Here is a 20,655-nt window from a genome sequence, read left to right as displayed (position 1 = left end):
TAGATGAAATTGAGAAAATTGAAGGGCAGGCAACTTGAGGGGATAAAAATCCGGAAATGGTAGCAAGGTTATCTATATGATTTAGGAGATCCTATACATCCCTCAAGTGCTCTCCCACAAATTGATCCCCGTTAATGATGCTGGCCCTTCCACCAATAGGAAGACCAGCCAAAGTATAAAAACAGAGGGGGATGATCGTCTTCTTACCCCCAAGTAGAAGGAACGTATGAGTATTGGGCCACCACCTCTCCAACAGTATCCACGCGAGAGTGGGGTCAAAGAAAGACAAGGAGAAAGAGTGGAATGTAAGGCAGACAAAGACTGGCAATGCATGGCAAGGAAAAAGGGTCGAGCACATTAACTACAACAAGGTCGCCCCTAGAGACTAGAGAGACATATGGCTCCCACAGCTAAGGGTGTCAAAACCAAAGAGAAACCATTTACTGAAATCAAACCGAATCGAACCATTTAAACCGAAACTGTAAAACTGTTTAATAAATGGTTTGGTTTTGGTTTCAAATTTGAGACCATTTAGTTAAACGGTTTAAACCTAATCGACTCGTTTAAAACTAATTAAGATATACATAGTTAAGTCATTCATGGTAAAAATAAACATCTAAGGTAACAAAAAACAAATCCCATAAAAATTTCAAACACTTAAAACGATAATTTTCCTTCCTAGAAACGAGCAGCCAAAATTGCTTTGGCTGTAAAGAACAGTATATGATTTCATCGACAGCACTTTACCTCGACCCACCAACAGCTCTTGCCATAGCATGGGAATGTTGCAACAACATGCTTCTTTCTTTTTTTCTCAACAGTGTTTCGCCCAATATTGTTAATAGCATCAATTGTGCTGACAATGTAAAAGAGGTATGGTTAGATTTAGAATAAAGATTTTTCAGGGCAATGATCCGAGAACATATGAACTCAAAAGATCAATATTTCTATTCTTCGTCAAGAACACATGTATATATCTGCTTACTTTACTACTTTGAAAACTATATGGGATGAATTTTGATATCCTATACAACTTTTCCCAATTGTTCATGTAGTGCATACAAAGATTTACAGGTTCATTTACAATTTGAGAGAGTTCGTCAAAAATTTATAGGATTAAGTGAGCCATTTGGATTCCCTAAAGCTGCCACAGTTCCATTACAGAAGATTTACAGGTTCATTTACAATTTGAGAGAGTTCGTCAAAAATTTATAGGATTAAGTGAGCCATTTGGATTCCCTAATGCTGCCACAGTTCCATTACAGACTAAATTAAAACCTCAATCGTCTATGCAAATTGGCACCTCTTTGCATCAATTCACAGCTAGCCAATATCAACAGTTGTTCTCTCTTCTTACTCCTGAAGATTCATCTACTAATTTTGTTGGTACAGCTGCAACTCTGTTTCTAAATTCAGATACTTCATGGATTATTGATATTGTCGTTATACCACAAAATTTTCACTACTCTCAATCATTCAAGAGAATAGCTATTCTAAGTCTGTTTATCTTCCTAATGGCAAAACTACACCAGTGACCCATATGGGTGACACTCAATTGTCCCCTATTGTCCCATTAAATAATGTCCTATGTGTTCCATCCTTTTCTTACAATTTGCTTTCCACTAGTAAACTCAATGCTGCCATTTTTCTTCCAACCTTTTGTGTTTTTCAGGACTTAAAAATGAAGAAGCCGATTGGCATAGGTGAAATGCGGGATAGTTTGTATTCTTTACACACCATCATCTTCTACTCAGGCTGGGACAACATCACCTGAATACCTTGCTTTGCCTGCTCATCGTAATTCTTCTCCATCGTCTGTACATTGGCATAAAAGATCATAACAACCCTGTACCTTCAAAATTTCCCATCAGCCAAACATGTAAAAGTATGACAGTACATTAGTCCTAATCTTTCTCAACATTCAACTAAAAATTTATATTTCAAGAATCGATAATTCCACAAACCATGAGCATGCTTATTTCCTAGTCATCTCTATCATGAAAAATCCACATACCACACAATATAATAGATCAATTAGCATTTTTCCTAAAATTCCAGCTATATGCTTTAACACCCTACCATATCATACTATTAAGCATAAAAATGACAGCATTCTTGTTTCAAGGGCCATGACCGAAGAGAAAGGAAGGTGGAGAGGAAGAAGGGAGTCCAAGGCTTGATCGATTGGTGAAGGATGCCATTAACTCTCACATTAATCGAGGTAGGCTCTCATACTATCTTTCTCACTCTCTCTACTCTATTTTGGGTTTTGGGGATTCTCTAAGGGATAGATTTGACCTAGGGTTCCACTTGGGACCCAAGGAATGAGCTTAGCAATGCAATAAGCCACATCAATGGATCATACTCCCTTGATTACAACCCTATGAAGCCCCATTCGCAACCTTGTTGCTGTCCAATGTTTTCCCCAACTCAAAACCCTAGATTTATGTAATGGAGGTTATTTACCTTGTGAGCTTCATAACCAATGAATGGTTGGAGTTATTGAGACCTTAGAGAGGTTTAGGACACCCTCCCCTAGCCCTCACAAAAAAATAGTCACTTCTCTAATAATCCATTTTCCTCTATCTACTTGCATGGTCATGTTACTTATTCAAGGATATAACAGTTCCACATATTACAGTACTCATTGTTTTCTACTCATAACATTTTTAGACATTGATTCTTGTACAATATATATCCAATCTCATTTGCAAAATCTCCATTATTTGAATCATAAATATTCTTCAACATACAAGCTTCACATTCCAAACATGTAAAACCTCAAGTCTTAGTAATTCAAAACATACTCCCAACAACAAACCAAGGTACACTTAGAGGTTAAGCCCCTTTAAGCCAAAACAGATTTTTTTTTTTTAATGAAAGCCTATATTTCATCATAGCCATTCAAGCATTACATCAAAACAGCCCATGATACTAGTATTAAGCTCCATATAAATATATTAGGTTCTTTTACTGTTCATGTTACTCATTAGCCTCATATATCTGGTAATCATACCTTACTTAGTATATAGGTTTCATTTGAGTCCAATACACTTACCAGCCCTACATTGGTCTTTCATATCCATGTTTAGTTCATTATAACTTTCCTCCCAGTTCCTAGCTCATAAATCCCCAAAACAATCCCATATATTTCTCACAAATTTTCCAAATCCATGTAATGTCTCCTCTAAAATTAGTCCTTAACATGTTAGTATATCTCATGTGTGTATAGGCCTCAATGGAGCTATTTTATTTAATGTTGTGTCTTGACATTATTAATCAATCGCAGATCATTAAATAACAACAACAACAACAACAATAACAATAACTATGGAAAACTGCTTAAGCACATTAATCAAACTGATACCTCATTCCTTGGAAGAGAAAATACAATAGTGTGATCAGACAATTCAGAGTAGCCTCAAAATTTACATTACCTGTATATAACAGAACTTAAAAAAAAAAACTAAAATAAAGTAAAATAAAACAAAACATAAAATGAACTATAGGGCCTATGGAATAAAGTGCGGAGCCGCATTACGTAGAGTGTTCCATACTTTTACTTCCTCTGCATTTAAGACAAAGAAAGTTGTTGCTAAAGCATCAACATAACAATTCTCCCCATGTTGACTTTGTTCGAAGAAGACGCTGACCAAAGCATTCTTGCGGAAAGTACAAGAAGAGACTTCCCTTATTTTCCCAACAAAACAATTATCTTTGAAAGTGAAAGCACAATCGTTACGCAGACCTTCATTCACAATCCAGTCTGTGGCCTGTTCTTTTGGTGAAGGTCCACTTCCATCAGGGATTACAACGTTTCGTTGTACGATACCTTCTCCACATGTATTCGCATCATATTGCACCAATTTAAAAGGATCACAAATTATATGACCCTTATCAACGTAGTGAACAGAATTAGGATAAGCATACCAATTTGAAAATTTGGTAGCAGAAAACTGAAAATTGAGATATTTCCCCGTCGCGTTCACATAAGTTCGATTCATCCTGCGGAGAAACCCAAAGAAGTTGGTTGAGTCACCTAAGATCCGAGAAGGTTTGAATTTGACATCTTCAAGATTACTGTCTGTCGAGTCAATATTCTTTTGAAATATACCAGCCCCGTTGGCATGGACAAACCAAAACCTTTTATCATTAAGGTTATGTTTTCCGCCTACTCGAAGTTTCACCATGATCTCATCGGGCAGGTTGACATGAACTCTGGTCAATACACCCTTGAACATCCCGACCGTCGGGATGTTGAAATAACCATAGAAGATGGACTTTCCCTCGATGTTATCGATGGATTTCACACCCATCTCCTTCTGCTTGAGCTCAGCCACTTCTGCTGCAGAATCCCGAAAGATAACTATGAGGTCATCCTCGTTCATTAGACGGAAATCTCTGACTATAACACTGCCATCGATAAAGAAGTGGGAATCCACCATAAAGCCTCTTAAGGTAAGTAGATTCTCAATGAGACGGGCTTGAGTACTCGGACTATTCATTTCCATGCCAATGCTTAAGCCAATGCGTTTCTCAAATATACTTGCAATCGAGGCCAGTATCCCGTTCGCGGCTACTAAGAAAGTCGTATCTAATTCTTTTTGAAGGTTCAGATCATGTAACATCCCAAATTCTTTGTGAAGGATCAGATCATGTAACATCTCTAGAAACTTCAACACAGATTTTGGATCTCCACTTGCTGGTGGTTCAAGACCAAAGTCAACAAACACTCTCTTCATTGAGTTTGTGATTGCAACAATAGTCAGTCGGAATTGTTCAGGATTCCAGTCGTGATCAGTCTTCCGCTTCATTAATTCATTAAGCTCATCGTTCTTCTTCGCCAATTCAGCCTTGGTATTGACCAAGAGGATTCGCAATTCATTTACCGTTGGCGGCTTCAGTAATGGCACATTTGAGAAACCAAAAGGACCCAATGGTACCACCATTTCTAGAACAAAGAAATCATACTGACACTCAAGAAATTCACCCTCGTCATTGCATTTTTGGACTTGTACAATAGCCTTTCCTTGACAGTTTACTCGAAAGTTCCTAGAACGCAAGAACCTCTTGAAATCATTACCTTTCGGCCCATCGTAGACAACAACTTTGCTCTGTGTCAATTCTAATGGTTCGGAAAAGAGGTCGACTGAGAAGACCTCTAACTTTGCGTTAACAAAAAAGTTATCACTCGATGACCAACTCATTTCCTATTAAAAAATAAACATAGACAAACAATTACAAAGCAATGGGATTGAGATACTCAAAACAATGCTTAAACAATGTGAACCAATGTGCTTTGAAGTGAAGTGTGGGGAAGACATTTCTTATATACAACAGGCACAAGAGGAATAAAACCACTATGCAAAACAATGGGCCAGTTGGTTTTGGTACATGTATGGAATTTTGTTCAAACCCAAGAACTGGTATTGGTAGATAAATCGACACTTAATTTGTTGGCACATCAAATGTTTCATTCAGTAATGCGCCAAGTTAACAAATTGGCAAAACAAACGAGATTCCAGCAGAAGGAACCACCAAAATCATGTACCCATTAAATGAATCCTAACTGAAATAGTAGTTAAAGAAAGGTTCAGATATCAACACATGAATAATTTCAATGTATGGCCCTTTCAAATAAAAAAACAAAAACTTAGAAGCAAAAGTAGTTAAGAGTACTAGACACATTATCTGCATCACTCATACCTCCCAAAAACTTACTAGACCTTTCAATGGGTCTCTCATCGTCTCCCTAGCATTCGTTATTCTTCCTTTGTATTCTTCTTCATCTTCTTCCTCTCTTTTCCCTACTTTTGTTTTCTTTTTTTTATAGCTGTGGCTGAGGTCAGAAGGACCTCAACCCAACAGAGACACACACAAAACAGCAGTATACTCACACACATACACACAACACACACACACAGAGTAGGGGGCGAAGGAAGTGGCTGCCGGGCCACTGTAGCAGCAGGCCAGGGATGCTAGCAGCAGCCCTTCCCTCAACTCTGCTCTTCTTCCTTCTCTTCTTACTTCTCCTCTTCTTCTTTTTCTATTTTTTTTTTCTTTTTTTCCTTTGTTTCTTCTATTATTTCTTCATTCCACACTCTAAATCCCAAAAAATGAAAACTTATTTCTTTTGAAACCCCAAATACAAAACAAAAACAGAGAACTCATCATCTAAATAGATGGGGAAGCTTACCTCTTGAAGGGAAGGCTCCTCCTGAGCCGAATCTCCCAAATCTAACAACACACAGATTCAATCACGTTGATCTTTCTTCAAGTCCCTTCTTCTTTTACTCCCTTGCTAAAAATCTCCACCAGCAATCAAAAACCCAACCAAATCTTTCAAGGATCCCCAAGGTTGTTCACTCAAAAACCCCTTTTGCTGACCACGAGTTCCCCCTCTCCCTTCCTTTACCAAAAAAAAAAAAAAAGAATTCCCCTCTCTCTCCCTCCCCCCCCTGTTTTCCCCAACACAAAACCTAGGCTGAGGTAAAGACCACCCACGATTTATTTATTTATTTTTTAAGGTAATGAACTAACTGATCTTGATAACCATACGTTCATTCATCTTTCTAGATATTATTCTGTTATTGTAGTTTTCTGCTTTCAAAATCAAAGTGAGAGTCTTGACCTATACTGGTCGATCAATCCAGTCAATGAGCTAAGGAGTAGAAGACTACTAAAACCAAGTGACTCAGCTTAGCTCCAGGCTTAGCAATTCCTGTCTTAGTGAATTGTAAAAATGAGATGTAATGAGAAAATAAACCAACAGAGATAGATATATTAATAAGAATAATATCTTCATATTTTACAGAAACCAACAGAATCAACAGAGCTTCGATCATCCATACAGACAGATAAACAAAGAAGAGAAATAGAATCCTACCTTTACGGTTGGAGCGCCTGCGACCAAAATCCCCAACCAGCTTGTTTGCATACAACTGGAGAGAGAAGAGAGCAAGAGATGAGGAAGTGAAATAGAAGAGTAAAAGATAAGAAGAAGAGACAGAGAGGGTTCGTGCAGGAAAGTGATGGAGTGGAGAGAAGCAACAGGGTAGGTTTTTCACGGGAATTTACGTCTTTGTGCTAAAAGGGGTGCCCCAGAGAGATTACTGGAGGGAGTAGAGAGGTTTGAAGCGATCGGAGGAAGATTTTGTGCTGACTCTTGCGGGAAAGTGTGGGAGTGGAGGAGCAACCAAGTAAAGTAACGCCTTTAGTGGAGAACGTACTCCTTACTTTTTATTAGAGAAATGTGGGGTATAAAAATTTGTGGTATAAAGTAACGCCACTAAAAGGTACAACACCAGCCACTTCACACCCGGAAAGTTATCGTGTCCATTAATCTGCCCCTCCATTTCCTCTATTTCATCTAATAAGGGAAGTGGACCCCCACCCGGGTAGTGTGTTTGAGGAATTTTTATCTTCTCAATTACATTGCTCATACTTGATCGTCAAGTACATCTAATAGAGGGAGGTGGACCCCACCTCGGCCAATGTGTTTGGACAGGGGATAGGATAGTCATTTCTACCTCCTCTGTTAGATGTACTTGAGTCAAGTACGGACAATGTAATTGAGAGGATAAAGATCCGAGTTCGGGCAAGGGGTAGAGTGATCATTTTTGCCCTCCCTATAAGATGAAATGGAGGAAATAGAGGGACAGAGAAATGGACACGATACACCCTCCCATCAACACCCTGCCCTCTATTGATCCCATTCCCTGTTACCGAGCCCATGGCCACTAGGGAAATGGATGACATTTTAAGTGAACAAAGTGACTGAAGTTCCTATCTAGTCGTGCTAGTTCTAGTGGACCCTTCTTCCCCCCCCCCCCCCCACCCCCCGTCCCCTCTAGGAGATGGAAAATTTCTGCTCGGTTTGGACCATATAGCATTGTTTATAACTCTCTATCTGATTAAATGTTCGGTCCCGCGTGGATATATTTAGTTATTAAGTTGGAACTGTCAAGGATTGGGACACAACTTGACGGTTCAAATCCTAAGGACCCTTGTCTAACTGTACTAGGGTGGTTCTTCTTATTGAAAAATTCAAATGTTAACTCGTTCTCTATCTTTGCCAAATTTTCTTGTGGTTGACTTCATCAAAGAAAGTTGTTGCTAGAGCATCAACGTAACAATTTTCCCCGTGGTGATGGATTTGTTTGAAGAATACGTTGATCAGAGCATTCTCACGGAAAGTACCGGAGGTTATCGTTATTCTCCCAATAAAACAAAAGTCCTTGAACGTGAGAGCTATACAGTCACAATTCAGTTCATATCCACTCCAAATGATATATCCACATAACTCCCACCTCCTGCTATCACTGGTATTGAAATTTGTCGTTGTTGGATGTCTGTTGCACGCTTATTCCAATCAAATTGCACCAACTTAAAAGGATCATTCAATCGTCTATTCTTTCCTTAATAGAGAACTGAATTGTCACTTGTAACCCACGGTCCTAAAGACTTGGAAGCAGTGAAATCAAACTTGGGATATTTACCTTTAGCGTTAACAAAGGTCCCATTAATCCTACAGAGAAACTCGAGAAAGTTGGTTGGTTCACCCAAGATCCACGATGTCTTGTATTGTGTCGCTTGCATTCGTAGGCTGATTTCAAAGGACAGTAGAGCCAGCGTATTAGACCTTGTAACATTTTTTTTTTGGGGGATGTAAGAAAGAAATCTATTGAGAAAAGAAAACATTAATATCTACATTGTTCCGTGAGACCATAGTATCCCACCCCTGCACCAGCCTTATAAGCCAAACACTTAAAAGACTCTACAATATCACTTTCATTCTTAACACCATACCCTTGGAGAGACATGAAACATCAAAAAAAAACTGAGGCTAAAGTCCACGGCTACACCCTCATATCTGGTTCAGGCAGCAGTCCCGCAAGTCCTATGAATCAGCCCAAAAATTTCTACAATTTTCCATCCCAAAATCGCTACTTGTTGAAGCCCTTGAAGGGCGTCCTTTGCTTCTGCTTCCATTCATTATCCTATCACATATAATCCAATTCAAAATCACCTGGAAATGGTAGCAAGGTTATCTGTAATGATTAGGAGATCCTACACATCCCTCAAGTGCTATCCCACAAATCGATCCCCATCAATGGTGCTGGCCCTTCCACCAACATGAAGACCAGCCAAAGTATAAAAACAGAGGGGGGTGATCATTCTCTTACCCCCACATAGGTGGAAAGTATGAGTAGTAGGTCACCACCTCTCCAACAGTACCCACACGATGGTGGGGTCAAAGCACATGGTCCCGGAATCCCGATCTATACACAATCTCTATAATCCTGATAGGGAGGGAATCATACCAATCTGTCACGTACATGGCGATCCGTACTTCCAAATTGCCTGTGGCTCCGGTTATTCTCGTCCTACCCTATACACAAAAATATAAGCTACTCTAGTAAAAACAGCTAATATATATAGTGCATCAGTTTTGAATAAATTAACAAAAGCATACATATTGCCTAAGGCTAAGGGCCAAACATTTGAATTTTAAGAATAATATGTTTGAGATACAAATAAAAGAAAGGGTCAAAGATTTGCACAATCTCAGTTTTAATTTCAAAATTGCATGTTGGTTTCCCTCAACTCAGACTATTGTAGTACATCCCCTTTAAAATGTCTCATATGTCCCCTATTTTTAATGTTTTCCCCTAATGCCTCTCTTCCAAACCATGAAATTGCACATTGACCGTGTAGCAAATCTTCTCCCTAACAGAAAAGTATGGAAAGAGTACTTACTCGGTCTCCTGCAAATATTGTTGAATATAAACAACGTCGATGACGTCTCTCATAACTAAGACCTCAGGTACTAGTTAGCCACTCTCAACTGTCCCGAAGATGATGCCTTCTCAGTAACGGCCGATCTGCTGGTGCTGGTATGCGTATGCTTCCTCGGTGGCATTTCCTCACTCAAAGCAAAATAACTCAAAAGCGATCAAAGAGGGAAAAAAAAAATAGAGATGCATGGCCAGTACTCTGGGTTGGAGCTCTACAAATGAGCTTCAAAAGTTCTAACAATATATAGACGTATGCATTTTAATCTGACCCTTTTCACAACTTTAATATTCCTTGCCTAATGGAACCCATTTTAATTTGTGCAGGACATTATAATAGAAATGTAAATAAGTCAGGATGGGCTGTTGGCGTTTTGATAATAGGAATTTTGTTTTGGTAGAACTAGACATTGTTGAGACAAACAATTCTATAGAAGCAGAAGCGAGAGGGCCTCTCAAAGGATTAAAATATGTTTAATTGTCTACAAAGCAAGGAAAAATGATCAGATCAAAGAAGAAAACTGCACTTTTAGATTTATCAAGAAGATTTTTGGGGGGAAAGAATCTCTTTGCATCGTTAATATATTTTTCATTCATCCAAAAAAAAGAAAAGAAAAAGAAGATATGTACGTATTAATATGGTCAACAAGTTTTAAGGCCAAGTTGTCTCCTAATTCCGTACACACATGCAAAATGGAAAATGATATATGCAATTACCAGATTAGGAATTGTGTAAGCTGATTTCACTTTATAAGTACAGATCTAATCTTTTCATCTCTCTTACCCCCTTCCCCACTAACACACACACACAAAGAGCTAAGAATCTCGTGAGAATAGAAGAGAAGAGGACACAACAAAGACAGGGAGAAAGAATGGGAATGTAAGCCCCCAGAGACTAGAGAGATTTGGCTCCCACACCTGAGGGTGTCAAAACCAAAGAGAAACCATGAAACCATTTAATAAATGGTTTGATTTTATTTTCAAATTTGAGACAATTTAGTTAAATGGTTTAAACCTAACCGAATCATTTAAACCAATGGGGTTTGATTTTATTTTCAAATTTGAGACAATTTAATTAAATGGTTTAAACCTAACCGAATCATTTAAACCAATGGCAAACCATTTAAAACTGATTACGATATACTCATGTACATAGTAAGTAAAACCATTCATGATTAAAATAAACAACTATAGTAAGAAAAAACAAATCCCACTATAAAATTAAGAGACATTCAAACCTTTTGAATAAAAAATTAAAACATATAAATGATTATATCATTACAATTATAAGGCCTATGGAATAAAGTGTGGTGCCTCATTACGTAGAGTGTTCCATACTTTTACTTCATCTGCATTTAAAACAAAGAAAGTTGTCGCTAGAGCATCTACATAACAATTCTCCCCATGTTTGCTTTGTTCGAAGAAGATGCTGACCAAAGCATTCTTGCGGAAATTATCAGAAGAGACTTCCCTTATTTTCCCAATAAAACAAGTATCTTTAAATGTGAAAGCACAATCGTTATGCAGACCTTCATTCACAATCCAGTCTGTGGCCTGTTTTTTTGGTGAAGGTCCATTTCCATCAGGGATTACAATATTTCGTTGTACGATACCTTCTCCACATGTATTCGCATCATATTGCACCAATTTAAAAGGATCACAAATTATATGACCCTTATCAATGTAGTGAACAGAATTAGGATAAGCATACCAATTTGAAAATTTGGTAGCAGAAAACTGAAAATTGAGATATTTCCCCGCCGCATTCACGTAAGTTCGATTCATCCTGCGGAGAAACTCAATAAAGTTGGTCGAGTCACCTAAGATCCGAGAAGGTTTGAATTTGACATCTTCAAGATTACTATCTGTCGAGTCAATATTCTTTTGAAATATACCGGCCCCGTTGGCATGGACAAACCAAAACCTTTTATCATTAAGGATATGTTTTCTACCTACTTGAAGTTTCACCATGATCTCATCCGGCAGGTTGACATGAACTCTGGTCAAAACACCCTTAAACATCCCGACCATCGGAATGTTGAAATAACCATAGAAGATGGACTTTCCGTCAATGCTATCGATGGATTTCACACCCGTCTCCTTCTGCTTGAGCTCAGCCACTTTTGCTGCAGAATCCCGAAAGATAACTAGGAGGTCGTCCTCGTTCATCAAACGGAAATCTTTGACTATAACGCTGCCATCGATAAAGAAGTGCGAATCCACCATAAAGCCTCTTAAGGTAAGTAGATTCTCCATGAGATGGGCTCGAGTACTAGGACTATTCATTTCCATGCCAATGCTTAAGCCAATGCGTTTCTCAAAAATACTTGCAATCGAGGCTAGTATCCCATTCGCGGCTACTAAGAAAGTCGTATCGAGTTCTTTGTGAAAGTTGTTCAGATCATTTAACATCCCAAATTCTTTGTGACGGATCAAATCATGTAACATCTCGAGAAACTTCAACACAGATTTTGGATCTCCGCTTGTCGGTGGTTCAAGAGTAAAGTCAACGAACAATCTCTTCATTGAGTTTGTGATCGCTACAATAGTCAGTCGCAACTGGTCATGATTCCAGTCTTGATCACTGTTCCGCTTCATTAATTCATTAAGCTCATCGTTCTTCTTCGCCAATTCAGCCTTGGTATTGTCTTGGAGGTTTCGCAATTCATTAACCTCATCATTCTTCTCAGCCTTGGAATTGTTCAAGAGGCTTTGCAATTCATTGAGCTGATCATTCTTCTTCGCCAACTCAACCTTGGTATTATCCAAGAGGCTTTCCAATTCATTCACCACTTGCGGCTTCGGCAACGGTACATTCTGGAAACCATAAGGGCCCAACGGTACCACCTTTTCTAGCACAAACGTATCATACTGATATTCTAGGAATTCACCATAGTTGTCACGCTTTTGGATGCGTACAATAGCCTTTCCCTGACAGTTTACTCGAAAGTTCTTAGAACGCAAGAACCCCTTGAAATCATCACCCTTCGGCCCATCGTAGATGACATCTTTACTTAGTATCAATTCTAATGGTTCGGAAAAGAGGTCTACCGAGAAGACCTCTAACTTTGAGCTCACAAAAAAATTATCACTCGACGACCAGCTCATTTCCTATTAAAAATAAAAACAGATAACCAATCACAAAGCAATGGGATTGTGATATGCAAAACAATGATTAAAAATTATGAACCAACGAGCTCTGAAGTGAAGTGTAAGAAAGGCATACTTATACATAACATCCACACCCAAAGGAGGAATAAAACCACCATGCAAAACAATGGAGTTTTGGTAAATATTCTTAATCTAGTTCAAACCCCAAAACTGGTATTGGTAGATAATTTGACATTTAATTTATTGAAACATCAATTATTCTTTTGTAATATGCACATGGTGCCAACCAGTTGTGACTATTACATGCATGAGATTGTTTCAAACATTGAATATGACTTGTGGCAGTGCATGTCAAGGAAAAAGGGTGGACCACATTGACTACAACAAGGTCGCCCCCTATAGACAAGAGAGACATATAGCTCCCACACTTAAGGGTGTCGAAATCAAATCGAACCATTTAAATCAAAACTGTCAAATCGTTTAATAAATGGTTTTATTTTGATTTCAAATTTGAGAACATTTAGTTAAACGATTTAAACCAGTGGTAAACCGTTTAAAATTGATTACTATTTACATAGTAAGTTAAGTCATTCATGGCTAAAATAAATGACTACGGTAAAAAAAAAAAAAAAATCTCGCTAACACATATGAACCATTATAACCTTACAATTATTTAAGAAAACATATAACAATAATCAATTCAATTCAATGTTACATCTAATTCAAAAACAAAATTAGAATAGAAAGAAACCATTTGAATTATTTAAAAAAAAAAAACACTGTTTAAAGCCATTTAAAACCGAAACTGTTGAAACTGAAACCAATGAAATCGTTTACACTGAAACCAAATCGTTTAACACCCTTACCCACACCATGGCAAAGGCCACCACCAAGGGCCAACTCTCACTTTCATGTTTATTGCTTCAATGTCTAATAAACAGGTAGGTGATATCATTTAAGATGCTCCTAGGTAACCATGCACAAATACAGACATGGATGCATGAAATTAAGAATAATGAAACAAGAAAAATATCAAGATTCAAATTTGGTCTTTTTACCTTTGTATAGATCAACAAAAGTTAATTATGCTTCTAATCTAGCATCTCTTAATTTATTCAAAAGAATTAGAAATCTTCTTAAGATTAAATTTGATACAAGATACTACCAGCATAATTTTTTGTTAAAGAAAAGATAAAGACATCATCAACCATTAAGGAAATAGTAAACATTGATTATAACAATTATTACCTCGAAGAAACGAGGGAATCGCCCAGAGAGAGAGAGAGAGAGGAAGAAGAAGTAGGTAATGCGAAGGACTACGGGCACTTGGTGGTTGGAGGTGCCTCGGAAGAGAGCCTTGAGGGTTGAGAGACTAGTTCTGTGGAGAGATATAAGAAGAGAAGAGAAGAAGGAGGAGGTAAGAGGCAATTAGGTTAACTGTTTAAGGGGTAGATTCGGTTTTTTCACTTTTATAACACGCTTGGAACGAGATTCGGGAGTGATTTTAGCAGTTTGGAACACCTTTGTTTTTTTAACTTTTATAACACGTATGGAACGGGATTCGGGACTGGTTTGAGCAGTTTTGTAACCTTCCCTTTTTTTTTCTTTTTTTTTATCTTTTATAACACACTTGGAACGGGATTCGAAACTTCAATTTCTCTTGGACCTGGGTTTCATGGATGGATTCTGGTCATTAGGAACTTCAATTTATCTTGGACTTGGGCTTCTTGGATGGATTTCAGCTTGGCTATTTTAGCAACTCTTCCTCTGCAAAAGATTTTACTGTACTAATTATCCAATAAACATTGTATGGGTTTCAATCAAGCATGGGCCCCAACTGGCAGAAACCCATTCAGTATAAGAAAGAAACTTGGGTAGACCTCCTATTTCACCTTCATGCTTTAATAATATCTTGTGTGCAGTACCTGATCTACACTAATATAATTTATCAAGCCTATACTCTTCATATCATAACATGAAGCATATATACAATCTTCTATATCAATGTGTAAAGGATGGGTCAGTCTAAGGGTGTCAATCGGTTCGGTTTCGGTTTTCGATTCAGTTCAAGTTGCAGTATGTGAAAACCAAAACTGAAACCGAATACGAGTATTTTTCAAACAAAAACTGAACCGAGTTGGTTTGATTCACTATTCAGTTTTGATCTGGTTTTTATTCAATTTAGGCCTTATTTTAGGTGTTTGAGCCAATTTTTTTTACATCCCCTCACTAACATAAAACCTTTTATTTGTTAGGTCATGACCCGCCACACTTTTTTCAAACATTGAAAAAAGTTTGAAACCAAGATAGATTTTGTAACCGACCTTTTTTGCCCATTATGTGATAATGTGGCATGACTGTAGGTAGGGGTGTCAAAACCTAGCCCGAACCGTTGAGACCGGTCGAAATTGATCGAAAAAACCCGAAACTGAACCGAACCGATCCTTAATGGTTCGGTTTTGGGTTGGGATATGACGGGACCGATTGGAAATCGAACCGCACTGGACCGACCGATAACAAATCGAAAACCGAACCGAATGAAACCGATAAGAAAATAATGAGTATAAGGTTATGAATCATTGAATTGATTTTAATATTAGTGAGCCAATTTATGGTTGTATAAATTGTTACAAATCATTAGTATGAGGTTATGAAAATAGGAAAATTGATTTGTAACAATGCTTCTTCCATTGATCTCTTTTTTAAGTGTGGGGCTAATGAAATATTTTATGTAATTGAAAAAAAAAAGAGAAGAAAATAGGCACAAACCGAACTCAACTTGTTTAAAAAAACCCGGTATCGAACCGAATCCAAATCGATATCAACCCGTTATCATAAATCGAAATCGACACGAAACCAAATCGCACCGAAACTGAAAAGCCCTAATAGAAACCGAACCGAACCAACCCATTGACACCCCTAATCGTAGGAAATGTAAGGTTGTAATTTTGCAATTTAGATCCAATCCTTTCTTCTTCCTCTTCTCTTCTGGTTCTGGCAACCCCTCCCTCCCGAATCTCCCTCGGCAGCCAACCTCGACACCTCCCCTCCATCTCCGGCCCCCTCTCCACCTCGGATCTTTATCACCTCCAGTTTGCTGACCGGCCCAGTTCCCCAGTTCCTCTAACAAAAGGGGGCTGAAATGACCTCTCTACCCATGCCCAAACACCCTGCCCGGGTGGGGTCCACCATCCCCCTATTAGAGGAACTGGGGAACTGGGCCGGTCAGCAAACTGGAGGTGATAATTTTCCCTCCACCTCCCTCCCTCTGTATTTCCCAAACTAATCCCTCTGTACTTTTATGCGGTATCACAAACCCTATTTGATTACCGAAACCCTTCTCGTCCTCCCCGCTCTTGGAGAACAAATCTCTACAATCATTCTTATACGTCCTCTTGTCAAAACCGTAGGATCTCTGCCCGGACTTCTTTCTTGGACATAACCTGTTGTAATTTCATATTTCATTGATTCCCATTGTCTTTCTTGTGTTTGAGTTTTGATATCCACTCCATTTTTCCGTTTGTTTTTGGGTTTGCCTCAAAATCTGGACACATCCAGAAACTGAAAGCATTGTGGTGAATCTAATAAAGAATCAACTTGACGAATTATTTTAGTACAGGATAACATAAAAAGAGATTGCCGAGAAATAACTTAAAACAACTTAATGCAGTTATTGTTTTTGTATTGAGAAACAGCAGAAACAGGTTTTTCTGTTTCTGTGCTAAGAACAGTTTTTGGGGTGTGCAATAGTGTTTGGAAAACCTGTTTCGAAAAGTTTTCAGAACACATTTGAAACAACAATGATGATTGATAAAACTTGTTTCTAGAAACGGATTATACTGTTACTAATAATTACAGAATTGCCATTAACATTATAACCCCACTACTTATGTAATTGACATAAGTAACCTTTCATCAGATTAGAAGTCAAAATCATATTTTAGTCCATTACCATCAATATTTCTTAATTTTAATAATGAAAATTTCTTTATGAAAAGATGTTATTTAACTCATAAAAATAACATGATTAAAAGTTTTACGGTCCAATTGTCAAATTGTAAACATCAGTCTTCCTTTGCTTCAGTCAAGCTTCTAAATAGCGTCAAGGATATTTCTAGATATTCTTATCTTTTCCTAGTCTTGAATTGCTTCTTTTAATATTCCTTTTTTGTCTTCCTCGCCTTGGATTGTTCTGCGTATATATCTTTTGACATAATCATATGAAGGCTTGAAAGATGAATGCGAAAGAACTTCAGATGTGGAGGGTCCCGCAGAATCAGTTGTAAGTAGGATAGATTTGGTATAAGAGCTACTGATTTCATCATCTATCCATCTGAAATGAAATTCTTCTATTGGGTATGGTTGGTCTATAAAATTATGAGAAAACATGGTTTTGGTGACCCTTAAATGCATATTGTAGTGTACAAGATGCCATGTCAGCTCTAGGTGGTTGTTTAGTCACCAACCATAAAACATCACAACTATCTCAATTAGTCACTTCTACTTAATTATCAAGGTTTTGTCCATGGCATTCCTATTGAGCTTATCTCAAATCAACCATTGCACCATATTTTCAGATATCTTGAACTTTTGAACTAAGGATCCACTTAGAGAATTTAACTATAGTTTTATACAGGGGCTAATCTTCCTTTTGTTAGGTGAGACAAAGTAAATGAGATGACATGGATTAAAATTTGATTAGAGATAACAACCAAGAGGGAAAAAAAACAAAGGAACTCAGAAAGCAGCTTGTTACATGCAAATGTACAGGCAACCCTCAAATGGAAATCCACATGACACCCACACCTAACTATTGGTCTGCATCAAAAAGTCCCCCAAGTAAGAACTAACCAAAATTGGCCACCTAACTATGCTCTTACTTGTTGATGGGTTGCTTTACTAGCTGGAAAAAAATTTGTATGGACATGTCAATGTATTTCCACTTTTGGAAATCATCTACCTAAACATACTGACACACTATCAGAGAGAATTCCTGCAGGAGGAGACCCAGACCAAGTCAATGTTTCCATGTCACCAATGCATCTATTATATTTTCACAAAACTCACTCCAGAAAACCTCTAACACAGCCACTCCAAGAACTAATCACTAGTATGATACCACAGCTAACTGATCAAAAAGTTTTCAATCGCAGAGAGGAGAAGATGAGTCTCTTTTCGTTTCTTCTAGTTCATACCTTCAACAATGAAGATGGAGACGAGTTGCAGGAGTGGGGTGGCCTGGTTGAATTTATATCTGAATATGCTGCTCCACCTGCAGTTGCTTCCACTAACATTGTGGCAGCAATTTCATGATTACCATCGAAAACTTTGTCTATTCCATCCATGAGGACCATGACTCGTTGTATCTGTTGATTTCTGGGTACTGAACATTGCAATTGCTTCTACTATGCAGATTGTGTTGCGGTTCCCTATTTCTGAGAGTAACCCTTGTTTGGCGCTTTTGGACATATCCGGATTCAAATTGGGCCACTTTCCTTAAACAAATTTAATTCCCTCATTCAGATTTTCTACAGGCTTCCTTGGGATCAAACCTGTCATGGGCCTTGATACATCCAATATTCACCGGGCCAATCAACGATCGCCACGTGTCACAGGCGACCCATTCCATAGCCAAGGAGAACGAACCGGGGTCCCAGCACCCGGGCGTGGCCAGCGCCCAGGCGCGGCCACCATGGGGGCGCGGCCTCACCTAGGCGCGGCCACGCATCAGGGCGCGGCCTCACCCAGGCGCAGCCACCCCTTGGGCGCGGCCTCACCCAGGCGCGGCCACCCCTAGGGCGTGGCCTCACCTAGGCGCGGCCTCACCCAGGCGCGGCCTGTACCTAGGCACAACATCGTGGGCACGTGAGGAGGAGGCTACCCACCTATAACCCGATCGTATCGCTAAGACTCATGTCACCACCAGGACTCTAGACTGCCGCTTAGAGGTCACGTCACCCAGACGGATTCAAGCACCAAGGACGTTATCTCCACACGCGGGTATCTATCCACCAAGGAGCTTGATACCACTAGGACACTCCCTCCCGCGGGGAGATGATCAATCAGGATAGAGCCCCGTTACCCAAGGCCTCTATCCACTCAACGGGACAATCGCCATCAAACTGAGACTCTCCACACCGCCATACGCTACTATAAAAGGCAAGGTACACAACCCCATGGGGGACATCTAATCTCATACTGAATAATCACTATTCATCTGTTTGCGCCAGGAGATCTAACTTTGGCATCGGAGAGCCCTAGGCCGGAACCACACCGGTTCTCTCTGTTGACCCCCTTTGGTCCACTTGCAGGTGACGACACTCACAGGACCGCTCAACGATTTCTTGACGCAACAGATTGGCGCCGTCTGTGGGAACGACGCTAGCCATTACAGCTACTAGCTCCCTTCCATACTCATTCAATGGCACGAAGGAAGACTACCACCACCAACAACGGAGCAAGGAATGGATCACCACCCCCAGAGTGCTCTCGCCGCAGAGCCAACGACCAGGACCATGTCCCTCTGGAGGAAGAGATCCCCCTTAATGACCAGTTCATGATCGCCGAGCCCAACAATGACGAGGCCGACGATGTGGTGGTGGTGACACCTGACCCCAATGCTCCAGCCACTGTGGGTCAGATCAACAACCTGCAATGACAGATCCTCGATGAACAACGACTCTTTCGAGAATACTTGACGCAGCGTGCGACGTCTCACCGTCGAAGGACTTCACCATCAGCAAGGGTGGAGTCCGTACCTCGACAAGAGCCGAACCCTAGGAGATCATCTCCCAGGGGCGTGAGATCAGAGAGACTAGCGCGACGAGCGACCCCCACTCTGCAGCGGGGGGAGCCTTCCCAGCATCCCAGGAGAACAAGGGACCTCTCGCCACGGTCAGAACGTGGGAGGACGCCAACACCCAGGGCGAGGGTGTCTAGCCCGCAGAGATCGGTCTGGAGGTCTGTGTTCGACGGACGACTGGAAGAAAGTCACATACCACGACGAAGCCGGACCTACAGAGAAGAAAGCCCCTCACCTTCACGACAGGATTCATCATGGCGTGACCATTCCCCATCCCACCAACACTCAAGGCGGGAGGGGACATCCAGGAGAGAGCGTGAACGGGGTCGCAGCGAACATCCGGCCAGGCGTGGGGGGCAGACACGGGACGAGGAGCTCGATCAAAGACTCCGTGACCTGGATGAGAAGCTGGAAGGGTTGAAGAAGCAGACCAAAGGCGAGACGCATTCCATACCTGGGCAACACCCCTTCTCGGCAGAGATCATGTCAGCCACACTACCTTCCAGGTTTCGACTACCCACCTTTGAACTCTACAGTGGTACCACTGACCCCAATGACCACATCAACTACTTTAATGGCATGATGACGCTGTATGGGGGGTCGGACGTGGTCTCCTGTCGGGCATTCCCGGCATCCCTCAAGGGAGCAGTCACATCATGGTTCTCCAGGCTACGACCGAGATCTATAGGCTTGTTCGCAGAGCTATGCGAACAGTTCGTCACCCGCTTCCAAAGCAGCGTCAAGCAGAAGAAGACCACCGTCAATCTACTGAACGTGGTACAGAATCCTGGGGAATCTCTCAGGGAATACGTTACCAGGTTCACCAAAGAGTCCCTGGAGGTTCGAGACTTAGATGACCAGACACAGCATGCAGCCCTAGCAGGAGGTATTAGGGACCTGGACCTGATCAAGGACCTGGCACGTCATGAGACCAGGACTATGAAAGAG

At 40.1% G+C, this 20,655-nt stretch overlaps 1 protein-coding gene across 1 annotated transcript in view; it reads right to left on the bottom strand.

The window, feature by feature from the left end:
- The window catches only part of LOC122663268, a 75,003-nt gene extending 67,911 nt beyond the window's left edge, over positions 1-7,092 (bottom strand). The window contains exon 1 of the mRNA XM_043858953.1: positions 6,887-7,092. Coding sequence (XP_043714888.1) covers positions 6,887-6,937 — 51 coding nt within the window. The 5' untranslated portion in view covers positions 6,938-7,092. The remainder of the gene's footprint in view (positions 1-6,886) is intronic.
- Positions 7,093-20,655: the final 13,563 nt, after the last annotated feature.

This window comes from Telopea speciosissima, chromosome 5 (assembly GCF_018873765.1).
Source record: "Telopea speciosissima isolate NSW1024214 ecotype Mountain lineage chromosome 5, Tspe_v1, whole genome shotgun sequence".
In the NCBI taxonomy this organism is placed as follows: domain Eukaryota; kingdom Viridiplantae; phylum Streptophyta; class Magnoliopsida; order Proteales; family Proteaceae; genus Telopea; species Telopea speciosissima.
Note: the sequence above shows the minus strand (reverse complement) of the source record. Positions and strands in the feature narration are given on the sequence as shown.